Below are 17434 nucleotides of genomic sequence, written 5' to 3' on the forward strand. Positions count from 1 at the left end.
CGGGCGCAGGGCCGGGCCGGGCCCCGCCGGCGGGGTTGCGTTACCTCCCGGCGCTCCCCCGCGGGTCGGTGACCGCAAGCGATCAAACGACGCGTGGGCCTGCCCTCAGCACCGCCACCCCCGGAGGCGGACTCCGGCGGGGCGCGAGCGGCGGGGCACCGCTGGGCGCCCACGGCTCAGAACGCTGCCTGAGGGACAGGGGAGGGAGAGCCTGAACGACCGCACAGGCAGCGGTCCTGCGGTGAGCATCTCCTGGAGACGGCGCCAGGCTTTATTTTGAAGAAAGTAATGTTGTGGCCTAATAGAGGTGCCCTGCCTGAGTTACAAAACCAAGTAGAGGTGATGGACTTAAGGAAAAAGGAAGGAGGAATTTTTTTCTGTACTCGAGACCAAATTTCCAAACTCGGACCTTGATTTCCATAAGAGTAAGAACAGAAAGACAATATCCATCTCTCCTGCACACCCCAGATGACCTCGATAACAAGATTATCACAGCAGATATGGGTAACCGTGTAGATGCCACTTGCAAGGCATGAAAGAAGGGGGACAGCGTTTTCTTTTTATGAAAGCTTGTGTGCGTGAACTTTATACTAAGCCATAATAAATAGAAAGTATATGGTAATAACCCTGTTACAGGTATAGACAAGACAACTTATATAAAGTGCTGAGATGTTCCAATAAAAATAGATTTAATTTTACAATATATACATATAAAATCTTCTCTGAAGAAAACATTTTTAAATATTTTAAGGCACCTTGGAGGAAAAAAAAAAAAGAGAGAAGACAGTAAGACAACATGCATTAAAATTTGGAACTTACCAAACAGCTGTGACAATAAAAGAATTCAATCCTATCATTTAAAGGATTTTAGAGGGAACCAGGCTGTCTTCCCTGCCTGCTTCCCTAAGTCCTCCTTCAGACTACTCTATTAACAACCTCAGCTATCAATAGGTTAAAAAAAAAAAAGTGCAATTTCTAAGCTATGATTCTTCACAGCATTGCATTCTAAGTATGAGTATAAAGTTCCAAAAATTAAGTATATCACTTAACTGATCATCGAATGTAAAAATAAAGGTTTTTTTCAGTTAATTACTGCATAGAAGACTAGATTGCATTTTATTCCATGAAGAGGTCAAAAATATAGAAATGTTCCAGGCATTAGACAGTTACCCAGCTTACAGTTTTTCTATATTTGTAAGTCACAGGCAGTTTCCCTGCAGTTCTTCCACATGCATAAGGAACTCAGTGCAGAGTACCCTTATTTAGGATGATTTATTGAAAGAACTCACCTGAATAATTAAGCTATCTCCATTTCATCTTCATTTGTATCTTTAGGAGGGCTAATCATGGGTTCTGTTATTTCATACGTTTCTACAATCTCCTGGTTAGAGATGACAAGAGCGTGTAAGTTACAAGAGCCCAACTATTTCAATTTCATTGCAGTTACCATCAGGTAAGTAATAACATTTCTCATACTAAAGCACTACTTGAAATTACTAAGTTTCTTCTGCACATTCGAAGTGAGGGACAAAGGAGAAGAGTTCTGTATGCTAAAAACTACTTTTTGTCCAAGATTTATTGCAAACAGCAGACACTGAGGAAATTGTACAGAGAACTTCCCCTCTAAAAGCAAGTAGTATTTATAAGGGAGGAAACAGACTCCATACTTATTCAGTCCTCGTATAAAACAGTAAAGGCAACTCACTGCACAACTTAAAAGCACTTAAACTGACCAGGCTGCAAGGACCAGAAATTAAATTGCTATCCCAGTTCTCAGTTTTCTGGCAGTTAAAACCATTCATTAGATTTGTGATCGTTTTGGAATCCATAAAATTAAATGTGGTGATAATATATACAGGAACACCTATCCTCATCGGAGTATGTAACAGCACAGCTCTCGGATGCATTCTTACACTTAAGGAAAAAAAAATAATCAAAAGAATCAAGTGCTATCGATTATACCTGCCATTCTTGATGGTTCAGAGAGATGACAACCTGGTTCCGTGCTCCAGCACTATGGTCATTCTCTCTTCCCTCATTGTCTTTTGAAGGCTCTGTTCAAAATACAGTATTTCCATAGGCTTTACACTTGTAAAGTCAGTTTCCTCCAGGAACATAAAAGTTTCACCAAAAGCAAATCAATTATACGCGCTCTACTATGCTAGTCTACCAGTAGCCTGTACCATATGCTTCTTAAGGTGTTTCTTTATTGTCACCTAAAAATTTAGAAACTAATATTTTTCAGAGTCCCAAAAGGACCAAAGTATTTAATCGTTTATGAAATCCCACCAAAGTCTTAATCCCATTGATATCCCATGGGAATGAAAACCAGAGACCTCGTACATAGGATGGCATTTCCTTTTCAACTGTTTTGAAGTTGCAGCACTTCCTAACTCAGACAAAGGAGACTTCTTGCACACAAAAATATCTTTTCTCAAAGCGTAACAATGTTCATACACTTATTAGCAAAAATGTCACTTAAAAGGAAAGGTAATAACCTTTTCTTTCTATTAATAGAATTAATTTGCATAGGTCAGCATAATGACCTTTTTTACATATTTTCATCATAGAATCACAGAATCATTTAAATTGCAAAAGATCTTTAAGATCATTGACTCCAACCATAAAATAAATACTGCCAGTTCACCACCAAACCATGTCCCTAAGCACCACATCTACGCATCTTTTAAATACCTCCAGGGATGGTGACACCACCACTTCCCTGGGCAGCCTGCTCCAATGCTTGATAACCCTTTCGGTGAAGACGTTGTTCCCAATATCCAATCTAAACTTCCCCTGAAGCACCTTAAAGCCATTTCCAGCTCCCTCAGCCACTCCCCATCACACTTGTTCTCCAAACCCTTCCCCAGCTCTGTTGCCCGTCTCTGGACATGCTCCAGCACCTCAAGGGCCTTCTTGTCCTGAGGGGCCCAAACCTGAGCCCAGCATTTGAGGTGTGGCCTCACCAGTGCCAAGCACAGGGGCCCCATCCCTGCCCTGCTCCTGCTGGCCACACCAGTGCTGACACAAGCCCAGGTGCTGGTGGCTTCCTTGGCCACCTGGGCACTGCTGGCTCATGCCCAGCCGGCTGTCAGCCAGCACCCCCAGGGCCTTCTCCGCCAGGCACTTTCCAGCCACTCTGTCCCAAGCCTGGAGCGTTACCTGGGGTTGGTGTGACCCAAGGGCAGGACCTGGCACTGAACCTTGTTGAACCCTATAAAGTTGGCCTTGGCCCATTGATCCAGCCTGTCCAGATTCCTCTGCAGATCCTTCCTACCCTCAAGCAGATCAACACTCCTGCCCAACTTGGTGTCATCTGCAAACTTACTGAGGGTGCACTCGATCCCCTCATCCAGATCATTTGTAAAAGATATTAAACAGAACTGGCCCCAATACCGAGCCCTGGGGAACACCGCTTGTGACCAGCTGCCAAGTGGATTTAACTCTGTTCACCACAACTCTCTGGGCTCGGCCATCCAGCCAGTTTTTTACCCCACGAGGAGCAGGAGAATGCTGTGGGAGACGGTGTCAAAGGATTTACTAAAGTCTAGGTATACAACATCCACAGCCTTTCCCTCATCCACTAACCTCATCGTGTCACAGAAGGAGATGAGATTAGTCAAGCAGGACCTGCCTTGATAGTTAGAGAGACTCAATCTTTCCAGTTCCCATCAGATCTCTTCATGCTTTCAATTACATTCATTGCATATCACCAAATCTCTACTCTTGCAGCTAAAAATATACCTAAAACTTTGTGAACACATAAGATGTAGCTACTTTTCAACATTGTAATAAAAACCTATTTTCATCTTCTAAAGCTAGATTTTACCTATTATTGGCAAGTTATCGTCATCCAGCTTTAATCTTGCAAAACCATCCTAAAAGAGAGTGGGATTTCAAGATTCAGAAATTAGAGCTAATTAGGATAATGCACTATTTCATATTTTTAAATTATATATTACATAATTATAAACAGGTATGTATTTTGATAAAGAATCTTAATTGGCATACCAAATAAGAATAATTATTTAAATATAGCACTTATGAATAAAGAATGCAGCAGATACAGGACAGTTGGTAACTGCTGGACTGTAAAAAATTTTTTTATTAAAAATATTTATTATTCATTAAATATACTTCAGTTTACCCTTCACAATCACATCATTATTCACTATAAACCTGATTTCAGTCAAAATATATTTCTTTTTCTTTTTTCCCCAAATTCATTTATTAGACAAACTAAGTATAACTTGACATGCAAATCTACAGATTCAAAGAGAATGTGAAACACTGCACTGACATATTTTCCTGCAACCTCAATAACTTCTATACTCTATGACTACTCTTCTGTAATCTAATGACAGCTAGACTCCCTTTTTGAAAAGCGTATTAACAGCAAAAATTTCACTATTGTTTTGTTGGTAAATTGACTGTAGTAGAAAAATCTAATAAAAAATGAGTCTGTCAACTCTGTTTTCTAGAACAGTCTATGATAATTTGGTAATTGAATAAAAAAAGAAAACAAATCAAGATTCCTAATATTTATCCTAATCTGTCAGTATCCTAATATTCATCCCAATATTCATCCCAATATTCATCCCAATATTCATCCCAATATTCATCCCAATATTCATCCCAATATTCATCCCAATATTCATCCCAATATTCATCCCAATATTCATCCCAATATTCATCCCAATATTCATCCCAATATTCATCCCAATATTCATCCCAATATTCATCCCAATATTCATCCCAATCTGTCAGTATTGATGCCGTAAAAACAACAAAATCAATATATCTAGATAATTCCAATATCTAAAATAAGATTTCAAGAACGTGCCATGCCTTACCCTTATAATGAAGGACACATGAAAAATGTTTTCCACAGTGCGTGCAAAAGAGTTTGGATCAACCACAAGATCAAAGAAGGAAATAGGTGTACCAGCTGCAGATGCAAGAATGGGGTTGTTAAACAAAGAGGTGGTATACACAGAGCTGATCTATGTAAACACAATCTTAAGAAAATCAGTACTCCTTTTAAAAACTAACTGAATGTTTATGTCAATTTAGTTACAATGCTAATTCCCAGCTGCTTGCAGAAAGAAACAAAGTTTCTAAAGAATACTATTTTCCTCCATCCTTTGCCACACGCATACACATACACAGGGACTATTTGATTGCCTTCTAAAAAAATGGCATGCTTTAATAAGGAGGAGAGGTAGGATTTAAATTTACTTTGTGATCAAACAGCAACTGATTAGTGTTCATTAAAAAATACATAGTCAGTATATATTCTTCAACATAAAGATTTCTACTTGCAAACTCCACCTAATTTCGTTTCTATAGTTTAGCCACTATTAACTGTAGAACATTAAGAGTATTCATTTTCTAAAATGAACACTTTAAAAGCTTAACTGAATCATACTTACGATCGTTTTTAAAATGAGTTTGCAATAACCCCAAGATCCTCTCTACTTCCTTTTCTGTAGCTTCCTGATGAGACTCCTCCATTTTTTTTAACTGGAAAAAAGAAACAGTTTCACCTCAAATAACCACTGTTGTAGGACAGGAATACTGAAGGGCCTTTTATGAACACATAACATGAAAGATAAATTTTTCTCTCTATGCCACACATGCACAGTTACAGACACATGTAGACTCATGCAAACACGAGACAATTTACAGAGCACTTTAGCAATTAATTCCCATCTTAAAATATCAAACTGAAAGGCCACAGATCACATGTTTTCAGCTTATTTCCAGGTCTATGCTTACTTCCAATAGTTCTGTGGAGCTGGGTTATCCCTAGTGGTACACAGTCTGTGAGTTTACTGAAGAAGTTTGCTTATAAGCACAGAAGGGCACTTCATTAAGATTAATTTTTTTTTTCTTTTTTTTTCAGAAAAGGCACCTAAGTTTATGTGTAAGAAACATCATGGCATGAAGTCTGACACAGTCAAAGGACACGATTGTTATGATTTCACAGATTTGTTCATCATCTGTAAAGCAGGGTACTTCAAATCATCCTTCAAGTACTGTCAGCAGCAGCGTACCAAATTCCCTTTCCAAGTGCAGCCTTCAGTAAGGCGTTGGCTAATGCTTTGCTTTGATCACCTTGCAATAAAGCGAGCTACAGAAACATTCATACCTAACAATGTATCTAACACAGATTAACAGCACGGTGATCCACAGTGATTACCTAAACAAACAGCAGAGAGCAGTCACTCACTTCTGGATGCAACTCTCAAACACTCCAGCTCCTCTCCTTCCCAGTGCAAGCTATGCGAATATTTGCTATCACTATTTGGATTATTATGAAGTAGGCTGTATTTAAAAAGACATGCTGAACACCTTGCCTCTGTGTACTGGCATTATCAGCCAGAGGTTCCCCATAACAAAATAGTTTATTTTTTCAAGGTTTCACATGTAAGCCTCTCTGTAACTATTCTCAGACTTTTGCTTTTCTGCCAGGGTAAGACATAAAGGACAGGGAAAGAGAAAGCAGGTAAACAGTGGTTAAGTGAGCTAATTAGTCTGCTGTTAACCACATTTATGTGCAAATGCCACACACTGTTAGACACTTACTAAATAAAAGCTGAAAACACAGCAATGTAAGTAAGTTTCTTTTTTGTTTCAAGGCAACAAGCAGAGCAAATAAGCTAATTTGAACTTGAAAAAAAAAAATCAGTCTGTAAATCCTATTTCTGAACTTGAAATCAGCCTGTAAATCCTATCTCCTTCCACCTGGTGAAATACCGCAGTCCACACAAAACAAATCAAGAAGCCTAATAATAAAGTCTGAATCCTTTAGTACTACATTGTTTGTAACTACAAAACCCAAAACAACACAAAGATTTAAAAGTCACTTGTATTAACTTCACCATAACAAATTGGTAATAAAGACAACATTTCACAAACCTGAGCAGGCATTGCCCGTTTTTCTTCCCCACCTGTCGTCTTTTTCTGTCTCTCAATCCGTTGCCTTGGTACAGGAGGATCGGACTTGAAAGATCCCAACCTAAGTGAAGTTAAAAGAACAGATAGATGGAAATACATTTTACATTGTATGCTAAGAAATCTATATACTGAGCAGTTGATGTAATAGAAGCGCAAAGTAATGACTGACATCTAAAAATAAAGTCTCATCATATTTAGAGATTTCTGTAAACCACCATCCCCAAAAGTTGCTCCCAATGTAAGTTGGCAGCCTCGAACCAGAATTATCAATGGAAGTATGAAATTTGATGCAATTATTCCAACTTCTTTGTTTTTTTTAACTGAAAACTTTAAATCTGCTTTGCTTAAAGCTAGTGAAGAAATGAAACAGAGTATATGGTTCATATCCTCCAGTATGTCCATTTGAATTTATTACAAATTTTTTTGCCTGAAAACTCTCTCCATACAACAGTTATCCCTTTTTCATCTATTGTTCAGTTTCTGTCAGTTCAGGTTTGCAGCAAGCTTTTTTTTTTTTTTTTTTTGAAAGATTTTTAGAATACAGTCAATCAATAGAACATTCAGTACACTAACAAGAGATCCAAAGGTTCTCATTAAACAACATGAGTGTAATAGACATGCTTGATTTAGGCACTTTCTTGAAGTGCTTACCTCTCTCCATTGACTATATAAGGAACTTAGGCTCCTAACTTTGGTTGCCTTGAATCTCCACCAAGTTAGATGCCTGAAGGAGAGAGTGTGAATTGAGACTCAATTCAAGTTAGTTCAGCAGGTACCCAAAAAATTCTGCAGCACATATTTTTTTTCCTATCTTGGGTGAGTTGCGACAGTTCAATTTTAGAGGTCACGGACTGACCATGGCTAAAAAAAACCCCTCAGGCCTCAGATAAGAATAGATGGGAGTCAGAAATAAGTAGTTCTTTTCCTAAACTGAAAACTACACTTCATTATTTAAAATTAACACTTTGCAAATATTTACACATCCTCCATCAAAAGAAGCACATCATTACTTAAGATGTCAAAATGCAACTAATGAGAAAAAAAGTCTTTCTTGCGACAGTTTTGTCTTAAGATCATAAACATGACTGGAAAATATACTTATTGTTTAGAGCTTCCAACTTGAAAGTGCAAACATAACTTTGAAATATCTTGATTAACTATCCATCATCAAATATCAGACACGGTATGATCAAATTATTATGTTCAGCAACTCTCTTACAATTACAGTGATACTTATTGTGGGGGTGGAACAAGTGTAAAAGCATAGACAACCAAATAATATTCTGTCAGCTCTACTGTTGATAATTGAACTAGATTGTATGCTGACTTTATGTGAGATTTAAATGGATGCGTTTTCTATAAGCCAAGTGGCTACAGGTCATTTGACAGTAGTTATAAAGTCGCCTGCTAAATGGGTTGCCTACGCATAAGGAGAGATGATGCTGATCCTACATAAGGCCACTTGCCAGTAATCAGGTGATTTCTTCTGAAGGCAGAGCCAGAAAGCAAGATTCTAAAAGACAACCCATTAGCACAGACATACAAGAACTGTTGGTCTCTTCGCGGTAATACAATCAGGTAAAAGATGTAGACCCTGACAGACTGACCTTCCATAATGGTATGGGAAAGAAAAAACAACAACAACAACAAAAAAAGCTTCCTCTATTCATGATTCTGGCTGCAGCTTTCTCTCTTTGGAGAGAAAGATGAGGGAAGAGCCAGCTTGTAAAGGAAAGAGGATCACTTCCACTGGTTTTGTTCTGAAACAGGTAAATAGAAGACCTTGCTATCTCTACTAGATACAAGTGATATTATTTTGTAGCCAAGCCAAATCAAAATAAAAGAGAGAAATATGAATATTTTGGAGAGAAGGAGTTCACTGTACCATAAGAACAGAGACCACACAGAAGTTCTTGTTGACCCGAGGTTAAACTCTGTTCAAGTCCAGGGCATTAACGACAAGAATCAGTTAAGGCCATTAGCCTGTGCTGCACTATATACTGTTTCCTTAAATAAACTTACATATAGTGAAAAGAAGGTGCTCTTCTGAAGTACTTTTCTGTTTCTTCTCCCAGTTTATGCCAGGCATTACTGGGTAAATAGCCACCTGAAATGCCCTCAGAGTCATTATCATTTTCTTCTACTTCTATGCGATTTATACCCATGAAGGTTAGCTACAAAAGAAAAAAAAAACCACAATGAAAATTCACTTAGAGAAAGATCAGTAGGTACGTTAATGGTGAAATACCGTATTAAGGTGTTTGTCCTGCTAGATTAATATTTAATATCACTGCATAAGAACCTTTCCTGAAGGCACTGTGAAAACAGAAAAGCACTCACATACAGACTTCTTGTGTTCAGCATGCATCAGCAAGCAATGAAAAAAATGAGCTATAGGTAAATAAAACTGCCTATATTCCAATAGAGTTTCAATAATGTATGAAGTAGCAAAGCATTACTTAAATTGCACTGTAAAGCTAAGACTTCTCACAGTTTCTAAACACCACACACTCCCAGCAAGCCTAGCTCTTCACATACCATAAAACAACTTATCTGGCCCAACCCTGCACCCACCAATCCAGAATTCCCCAGGAAAAACTTCAGTAAAAAAATTGAACTTGATGTTTTTTTATATTGCAGAGCTCTAGACTCTGATCCGCAGAGTCTAGACTTTGGCCAGACTTGACCAAAGACTCAGACTTCCTATTAATCTACTGTAACATAAGAGAAAGTTTTGAAGGGGAAAAAAAAAAAAAAAACCAAACTCTGCTTCAAAGCTATTCTGAACCAACTCTTCCACCCAGTCACAGTACAGAGAGACAAATACATCCAGTCTAGAGGCATCCAAGTAACCCAAAGTCCCATTTCACATTAGTGACACAGGGCCTCGAGAGCTCCATCCAAAAACATACAGAGCTGCATACAGGATAAAGAAAACACTTAGCTACTGGGAAACTACAAAACAGTGGGAATAAAAAGAAGTGCACAAGACTACCCTAAGAGCACGACCTGACTGAACTACGATAAAGTAGCAGCAAAGCAACAATGGGGATGGGCGTCTGCATTTTAAGTCAGATTTTCCCATATGCCTACTGGAAATGTTTAATCCATAGCTTAAAGCAATTAACAGCACTAACCTGAAAGCTAATCAAAGAAACTCGTAAGAAGAATGTTAAATTCCACCAGAACTGTCACATACTGTCTGACAATCTGAGGCTTTTATTTTATGATTCTCTAACAAATAGGGCAAACCTCTACCAAAATTGTTGGCAAATTCAGAGTCTGAAACTTACCAAGTCTTCTGCAAATGCTAGTGAATCAAACGCCGTCATCTCAGAGTGCAACTCATTGGCCTTCTCCTTTCCTAGATTTGATGCTAGGACAAGAAACTGGGCATCCAGCGCAGCCTCTCGTGCACTGGAAACTGTTACAGAAAAGAATCTTTATTAATAATATGAAATTGTCAAAAACACAATAATAAAATTTAGCATAGAGACTATCCTGGCTATAGAGCTTTGTAAATCATTTTATTGCAATGACCTCTAACAGAATTACATGCATAATCCTTATAATAATATTTATATTTTTAAAAAGAGAGAAAAGGAGAGGATGACATTAACAAAGGCAAGCATGATAAAATAAACACATTATCTTTAAGAATAAAATGCATTTTTATTGACATGTTTTCCATCCTTCCAAGTGAAACGAACCCCTCTACATTAACACCTTTTTTATATGTACTACTTACATACACTGTTCTACAGAGTCAAGGTAAAGCAAGGAGTATTTCTAAACACAAATAACCACTAAAGTAATGATATTTATTTTCATATATCAACTTATTAAAGCAATTCCTCTTCAACTGAACATATCTATTTCAAGTTATACTTTAATAATTCTGGTAAAGTACTTGGACCTCAACTTCAGTCGCTTGCCCTTTCTTGTTTGTAAGGCATCATCGCCTTGCACCTGGCCAACTGTACAGCAAATACCTCTAATAACAGTCACACAATTTGTTTTACCTCCACTAAACAGTTTATTGGCTTCTTCCAAAGCTTCTGTCAGTCTGTTGCTTTTTGAATTCAGCATATCCTCACGATTTTCTAGAGAGAAGGGACACAAATGAAATCTTAATTACTTAAACACAGAAGCATCAAGAAATACATACTTGTACCTTAATCAAAACTGGCAGGTTCATATCCCATCACACACACAGAAAAACCACTAATATCATTATGGTACGTTAATTGCAAGATTAGGTGGGCTCCATTTTTATTAATGCTTATGCATTAACTCAGTTTGAAGTAGTAATTTTCCATTTACTTCAAGGAAATAATATTTACATCGTTGAATTTATATTAGCAGATCCCAGATTCCTCTTGATTCCAGTAAAATATCTATATCTGTGTCAAAGCAGCTACCAAATACCACAGTTTTCTGTATGTTATTTGTCTTACCCATAAGTTATTAAGGATATTCATGAAAGAAACAAACCCCCAAAAACACATGCTTGGTGATTTCTGAAGATCACCATGTCAAACGTAGTTAGTTCTATGTAACGGTATACATGGGATTTAACAAGGCTTTCAGCTGTTCAGTTCTGAACAGCTACACACGGCACTGTGCATCACGCTCAACACACTAACACACCACAGTTGTTTTGCTGCATAAACACGGACTGGATCATCCATAAACTGCATTGTATTAAAACAACCCCACGAATTTGGCAAGCGCACAGAAAACAGTCAACACCTCATACTGCTAAATTTGCAGTACTTATTCAAACATCGATTCTTACGCTTTTAGGAGAAAAGCAGCACACCCCAGACACACACGGGAGGAGTACTGCCACGCCTATCCAGAGAGATGCCGAAAATCCCATAGCATTTTCTGGAAAGCATAAGAATGAGTTGCTGGTCCAGGCAGCGGTACCCGCGGTTTCAAACTAAAGTTCAAACACCACAAATCAAAAATTAAAGGCTTTCGGTGTATCTCTAGGCCTAAAGCCGATAGTCCCCCTGCATCAGTGCCATCACACACGTTAAGTGCAGGTAAATCCCTCGTAACCTAGCCGGCCCTGGGGATGCAAACACTTCCTGGGAGACAAATCTCGGTCTAAGTACAGCCCCAAAATTCCACGGGCCAAGGAAGCCGGAGTTCTCCAAACGCTAAAGTCAAGCTGCGGGCCCGGGCCCCCTTGCAGCCCCGGCCACCAGGGAGGCCTCCACGCCGGGGGGACCCGGCCTCCCCGAGGCCGGGCAGCCCTGCGGCGGGCCGGGCCGATCCCGAGGGGAGCCGCGCCGCGGGCTTACGCTGCACACTGGAGATGAGCTCCCGGTACTGATTGCGGATCATCCTCCTGCCGCGCTCATCGCCGCCGCCCTCGGTGCTCTCCGGCTGCCGCGGCTCCTCGCCCTCCTCCCCGGCGGCCAGCGGGCGGCCCCACAGCCCCGGCTGACCGTGCGGCGGGACGGCGCCATTGCGGGAGGTGGACGGCAGCGAGAGGCGGCCGCGGCCCGCGCCCGAGCTCCGCGAGGAGGAGAAGGTTGGGGAGGAGGAATCACCGTTCCCACTCGCCTCCGACATCGCCAGTCGGCGCCCCGACCCCGCAGGAGGACCTGCCGCCCGGGCACCGCAGCCCGGCCCCCCCGAAGGCGCCAAAGGCGCGGAGTCGCCGTCACCGGTAGCGACGGCGGCCCGCGAGGGCCAAACGGGGCGGGGTGGGGCGGGGCCGCCGCAGCCAGCTGGAACCTGCTCGGCACCGAGCGCTACCCGTGCCGCCGCACCGGGAGGTCGCCGCCGGGGGTGGGGAGGGAGGCAGGCGGAGCCTGCGGTGCACGAGCGGGCGGTAGGCCTACCCCGGCCGGGTCACCCCCTCAGGCCGCTCGCCGGCGGGAGGCAGTGCGGGGGCTGCCGGCTCCTCCCTGAGGGAAGGGCGGCCTCGGAAGGGGCGGGAGCGCGGCCCCCACAGACCCCCGCGGCCCCCGGCAGCCTTCCGGGCGGTGTCGACCTCCTCGGGCCGTTGTCCCCGGCACGTCCCATAATCCAAGGGCGCCTCAGTCAGTCATTTCGACTAAAGCCCCGACAGGCGGCCGCTGAGCTCCGCTCACGCACCTCTGAGGCGGGAGTTTTTACCTCTCGGGTTAAGCCAAGTTTTCTGCTTTAATCAGCTTTTGAAAATGTCAGCAGAAAAGCCCCAGAACTTTCACCTTTATCAAGGAGTGGAAATAAAACGATGAGCCTGTCGGTAACAAATCGTTCCTCTGCTGTAAAGCTTCTCTTAACATCTGAGGAGGAGAAGAGGTGAAAATTCGAGACAAAGGGATGATACACTTGCCTGAGCGTCTCCTACGTGTATTTCCACATAACGTGTATCGATTAATCAGTAAGCAGGGGTCTGTGCTCTGGCAAATAAAGTAGCAGACGTATGCTTTGAAGTGGAACAGGCTCCTACATTAGTTAATCGTAACGGGTGGTGGTGTTTATACAACCAAACAAACAAACAAAAAAAAGTTAAAGCAGAGTTAAATGTAAGAATATGTATTAATTTACCAGGACGAAATGTGCCTTTGGTATTTTTAAGTTATCCACAACCAAGCATTACAAGTCTGGAAAATTCAGCAATATTCAATTTGTCATTTAATGATAAGTATTTTATATTACACACTAAAACAAAATTTCTTTAATATGTAGTTTCTCCTCTCTTTCTACTCCTTTCCCAATGCCAGTATCTTTGGAGTTGCGTTCAGTGTAATGGTGGATCTGGCTTCTAATTTGGAGCAGTGAGCCATGCGGCGTCCCTCACTGCCCTTATTTTCTCATAGTTCATCTTAAGTAGCAGAACTCGTGTATAAATACCAGTAGTTTAGGCAGTGTGCTGAATGGTTATTTCTGACACCCTGATGATCCTACTTTAAGAGTTCCTTGAAACAGACTTTTGCTTTATGTTATCACACCAATCAGATAAAACAATCGTTAGCAATCTATTTCAGTTGCGAGTATGGAGTTTGCACAAGATTCTAAATAAAAGAGAATTTAAAGAATATGTAATAATATCAAGTTGCTATAGTCTGTAAGAAATGTAAACCAGACGTATATGCTAAAGGTTTAATTCCTGCTTTCCTGGTCACAGCGGGTAACTCCCCTTGATCATGGAGTTCATGGTGTTACAGGAATGCATATGCTCTCTGCTTCAGCGAACAACGTAATGTTCAAACGCAGTGACAGGATCGCCTAGAAATTTTTACATTTTCAGCAAATTGTGACACACAAGGCAAGAGACCAGAACCTTCACACTTTCACAGTGACTTCCTGAGGGCTTCAGTAGGGTGGAAATTGTCTGGTAAAGCAGACGGAGAGACAACAAGAAGTAGCTTCACCATCACTGGGATAACTGAAGTCTGATTTTGTGTTGTTTTTAAAGCAAGTTCTCTCACTCAGGATTCACAATGGCAAGCCTACATCTCCCGACTGACTCTTCTTTCACAGTTAATGTATATTCGTACAGCAAGCTAGAAAAAGAAGGCATTCTAGGCATAATGAACAGTAGCCTTGTAAGAGATTTTCAAATTTGGGAACCTTTCATGTTATTGATGCAGGTTGAAATACACTTTGTATTACAGAAGAGGCATTGGGATGAAGTATTCTGTAATTTTAACAGAAAATAAGAGTCATTAAGAGGGAAGGTCATTAACAACAAAAAACTATTGATACTTGCACTGATGAAGCCCAGATTTTTTAAAAGAAGACAATAGCAGGGATTTCCATCCCCCTGAAGTCCCAAAACACAATCTTCTTTTTTTCCTAGTGCATGTCAGTGAACTCCATGTTTTCTTATACAGTCATAATGCAGTTGAGCATTAATCTAGAGGTGTATTGGATTCTCCTAACAACTTAAGATACTTGTCAAACTTGAGGCAAAATCTAAATGCATGACTTACTTACTGCATGTTGGTACAATTAATATGGAACTTCTTACAAGCTTGCACAAGCTCTGATCCATGCAAAAATATTGCCCATCAAAATGAATTTTTTGTGTGAATCCATTGACTCCAAGAAAGCTATCCTAATTGGTGATTTTAACTAAATACATTCTGTCAAAGACAACAGGTACCACTTAATGGAATTCCAGATTATCAGTATAAGGGTTTTATTATAATACATTATTAGAATAACAATATAATACATTAAAAGTTGATTTCTAGGAACTTTCCTAATGACTTTTTAAAAATCATACCTTATCATTGCAAGGAATGTAGGAATGTATTTGTAGCTTTCCCTGCTTAATTTCCGGGTTTAAATTAACCCTGCAGAATATCAATACATAACACTTGGTATTTCATCACATGATTAATACTGTTGTGTTGCTCTAATTATTGTGGTGTTTCATTAGAGTATTTTTAGCAGGCATTCTGAAACATCTCCATAGATCAGACTGATTCAGTATATAGTCATGGATCTGCCTTGTCTTCCCCAAATCAGTACTTCTGCTGGGCTACAGACTGCAACAACGCATAAGCTATCTTTCAAAATATATGTTTAAAATATTTAATTTTTCAGTACAAAATGATTGGATTAGAGTTTGGACTATTAAACAATTTTCTACTCTTATACTTGGTGTGACTAGTAGAGTGCTGTAAAATTTGCATTGCAAATTCAGTGGACCCTAGCACAGGAAGTCTCAAGAGAGGATCCAAACACAACTGGGGCCCATTGTACAATGCGGCACACAAACACAGAGTAAGAAATATTCCCTATTCTAAAGGCTTTGAAATACAGTACAAAATGCAAAATGCTGAGCAGGGTGGGAGGCAAGTCGTAAATGGTTTAGTATGAGGTGAAAGGTTCAATACCCTCCTGAGGAAATCCTGTTGTTTCCAGTCTCACAAACACTAATCTGATGTTTCTGAAGACGATGCTTGCTTTCTTGAAATCTATGTTTGACCTTTCTTGGTGCTTAGACAAGCAGGGCCTTTTAATCATTGGGTACAAGAGCAAAATATCCCACAGACTGCTCTTTGTCTCAAATATATGCTAAAGTAGCAAAAAGGGTTCTTAAAGAGGCAACCCACATTAAGCAAAAATGAAACCCTAAAAAGTACTATAGTGCAACAAATACCATGGAGCATATAAATTCATTTTTAACAGAAATATTTTGCATCATAAAAGGATTTCAACAATTACTGTCACATTCCTCCAGAAGCTTATATTTGTATGTGATATAAGAACACCCCACATAGATCAGCGGAGTTTAATCTGAATTCAGTTTTCAGTTTCATCACAAAAAACCCTTTCACTGAAGCTACACATCTCACTTGGGAGTGGTAGGAATGAGGAAAAGCCTACTGCTGCCCTTCGTGTGGACCAGTCTGTCACAGCACACACGGTGCAGCTATGTGCGAGACAGAGGGTAGATGCTATCAAGACTCCTAATTCCTGTTCCGTCTTCTTGTTGCAGAGAAGAAACTGGCAGTTTCAGACAGCATAACCAAGCATCATGTCCCCTTGGGTCATCTGGAGGAGCTGAATCTGGAAGCACCAAGCGTGAAGGTATAATAACTCTGCCTTTTTGCAGGAGGACAGTATTTCAGGGGTGGAAGTGTCAGCCAGCACGAGCCTCAGTGTGCTGTCTCATGACACAGAGCCATTGTGCCAGCACTGATTATCCTGATCACACACATGGGTAGGCACATACGCTCTGCAGGCCTGCCTTAGATCTACAAAGGTGTGTAGGTTCTTGGCTCCTGCTGATTTCAGTGGGAAGAAGTGCCTGAACTGTGCAGTAACTGGATGCTGTATTTCCAGCCGTTGCTGTAACAGGTGTCCATAAACTATCTTATCAAGTGGATGATTTTTGACCCATGCTGTAGCAGTATTGTGGGCAGCAGGTTCCTGATACAGAAGTGAAAGGCACAGAAGAGCAGACGAATGAGGGTTAAAAACAGTGTTTCAGGCTACAGGACGGGTTGTGAGGAATTCTTACCAGTCTTGTCTACAGCAAGGACATACTGTGAGAATTCAAGCAAATTCGCAGCAGAGTTCCCCTCCCATTCACAGTGATATGGCACCCCACTGACAATTATTTTCTTAGGAAAACATGAGCAGACTGTACAGTAAACCGATACTCAAACGTAGTTTTAACTGCTGGAAGCCAGAAGCAGCATCACACAACCAGCAGATTCTGCCTCCTATGCCACTAACTCTGTTTAAGAACAATATTATTTATCTGAAAATTAATTTACAACACATGCAATATCACCTTGCCATCTAAAATAATGCCATTGCCTTCTGTAAGCTGACTGACAACTCACAGCTTCAGAAAAAGGGGAAATATAGGGGAATATTATTAAGAAACTACCATATACGCCCTTAATTTATGTGGGCTTTCTCCTCCCAGTTAGTCCAGATGTCAGGATGCAAATATAGGCTCAACAAATATATGTGAGTTACAATTTTTTAATATCACCTGACTATG

The 17434-nt window shown here is 40.6% G+C and overlaps 1 protein-coding gene across 1 annotated transcript; it reads right to left on the reverse strand.

Annotated features, from left to right (window-relative positions):
- Positions 1 to 665: 665 nt before the first annotated feature.
- Positions 666 to 12834, reverse strand: NSMCE4A (NSE4 homolog A, SMC5-SMC6 complex component). The gene is made up of 11 exons (XM_064464314.1): positions 12273 to 12834; positions 10983 to 11063; positions 10254 to 10384; positions 8983 to 9134; positions 6922 to 7021; positions 5433 to 5523; positions 4854 to 4948; positions 3830 to 3878; positions 1963 to 2054; positions 1290 to 1381; positions 666 to 755 (listed from the first exon to the last, which is right to left on the reverse strand). Exons 1-10 carry the CDS (start codon positions 12544 to 12546, stop codon positions 1298 to 1300), a joined length of 1149 nt encoding a protein of 382 aa, XP_064320384.1. The 5' UTR covers positions 12547 to 12834; the 3' UTR covers positions 666 to 755; positions 1290 to 1297.
- Positions 12835 to 17434: the final 4600 nt, after the last annotated feature.

Source organism: Phalacrocorax carbo, chromosome 12, assembly GCF_963921805.1.
Source record: "Phalacrocorax carbo chromosome 12, bPhaCar2.1, whole genome shotgun sequence".
NCBI lineage: Eukaryota > Metazoa > Chordata > Aves > Suliformes > Phalacrocoracidae > Phalacrocorax > Phalacrocorax carbo.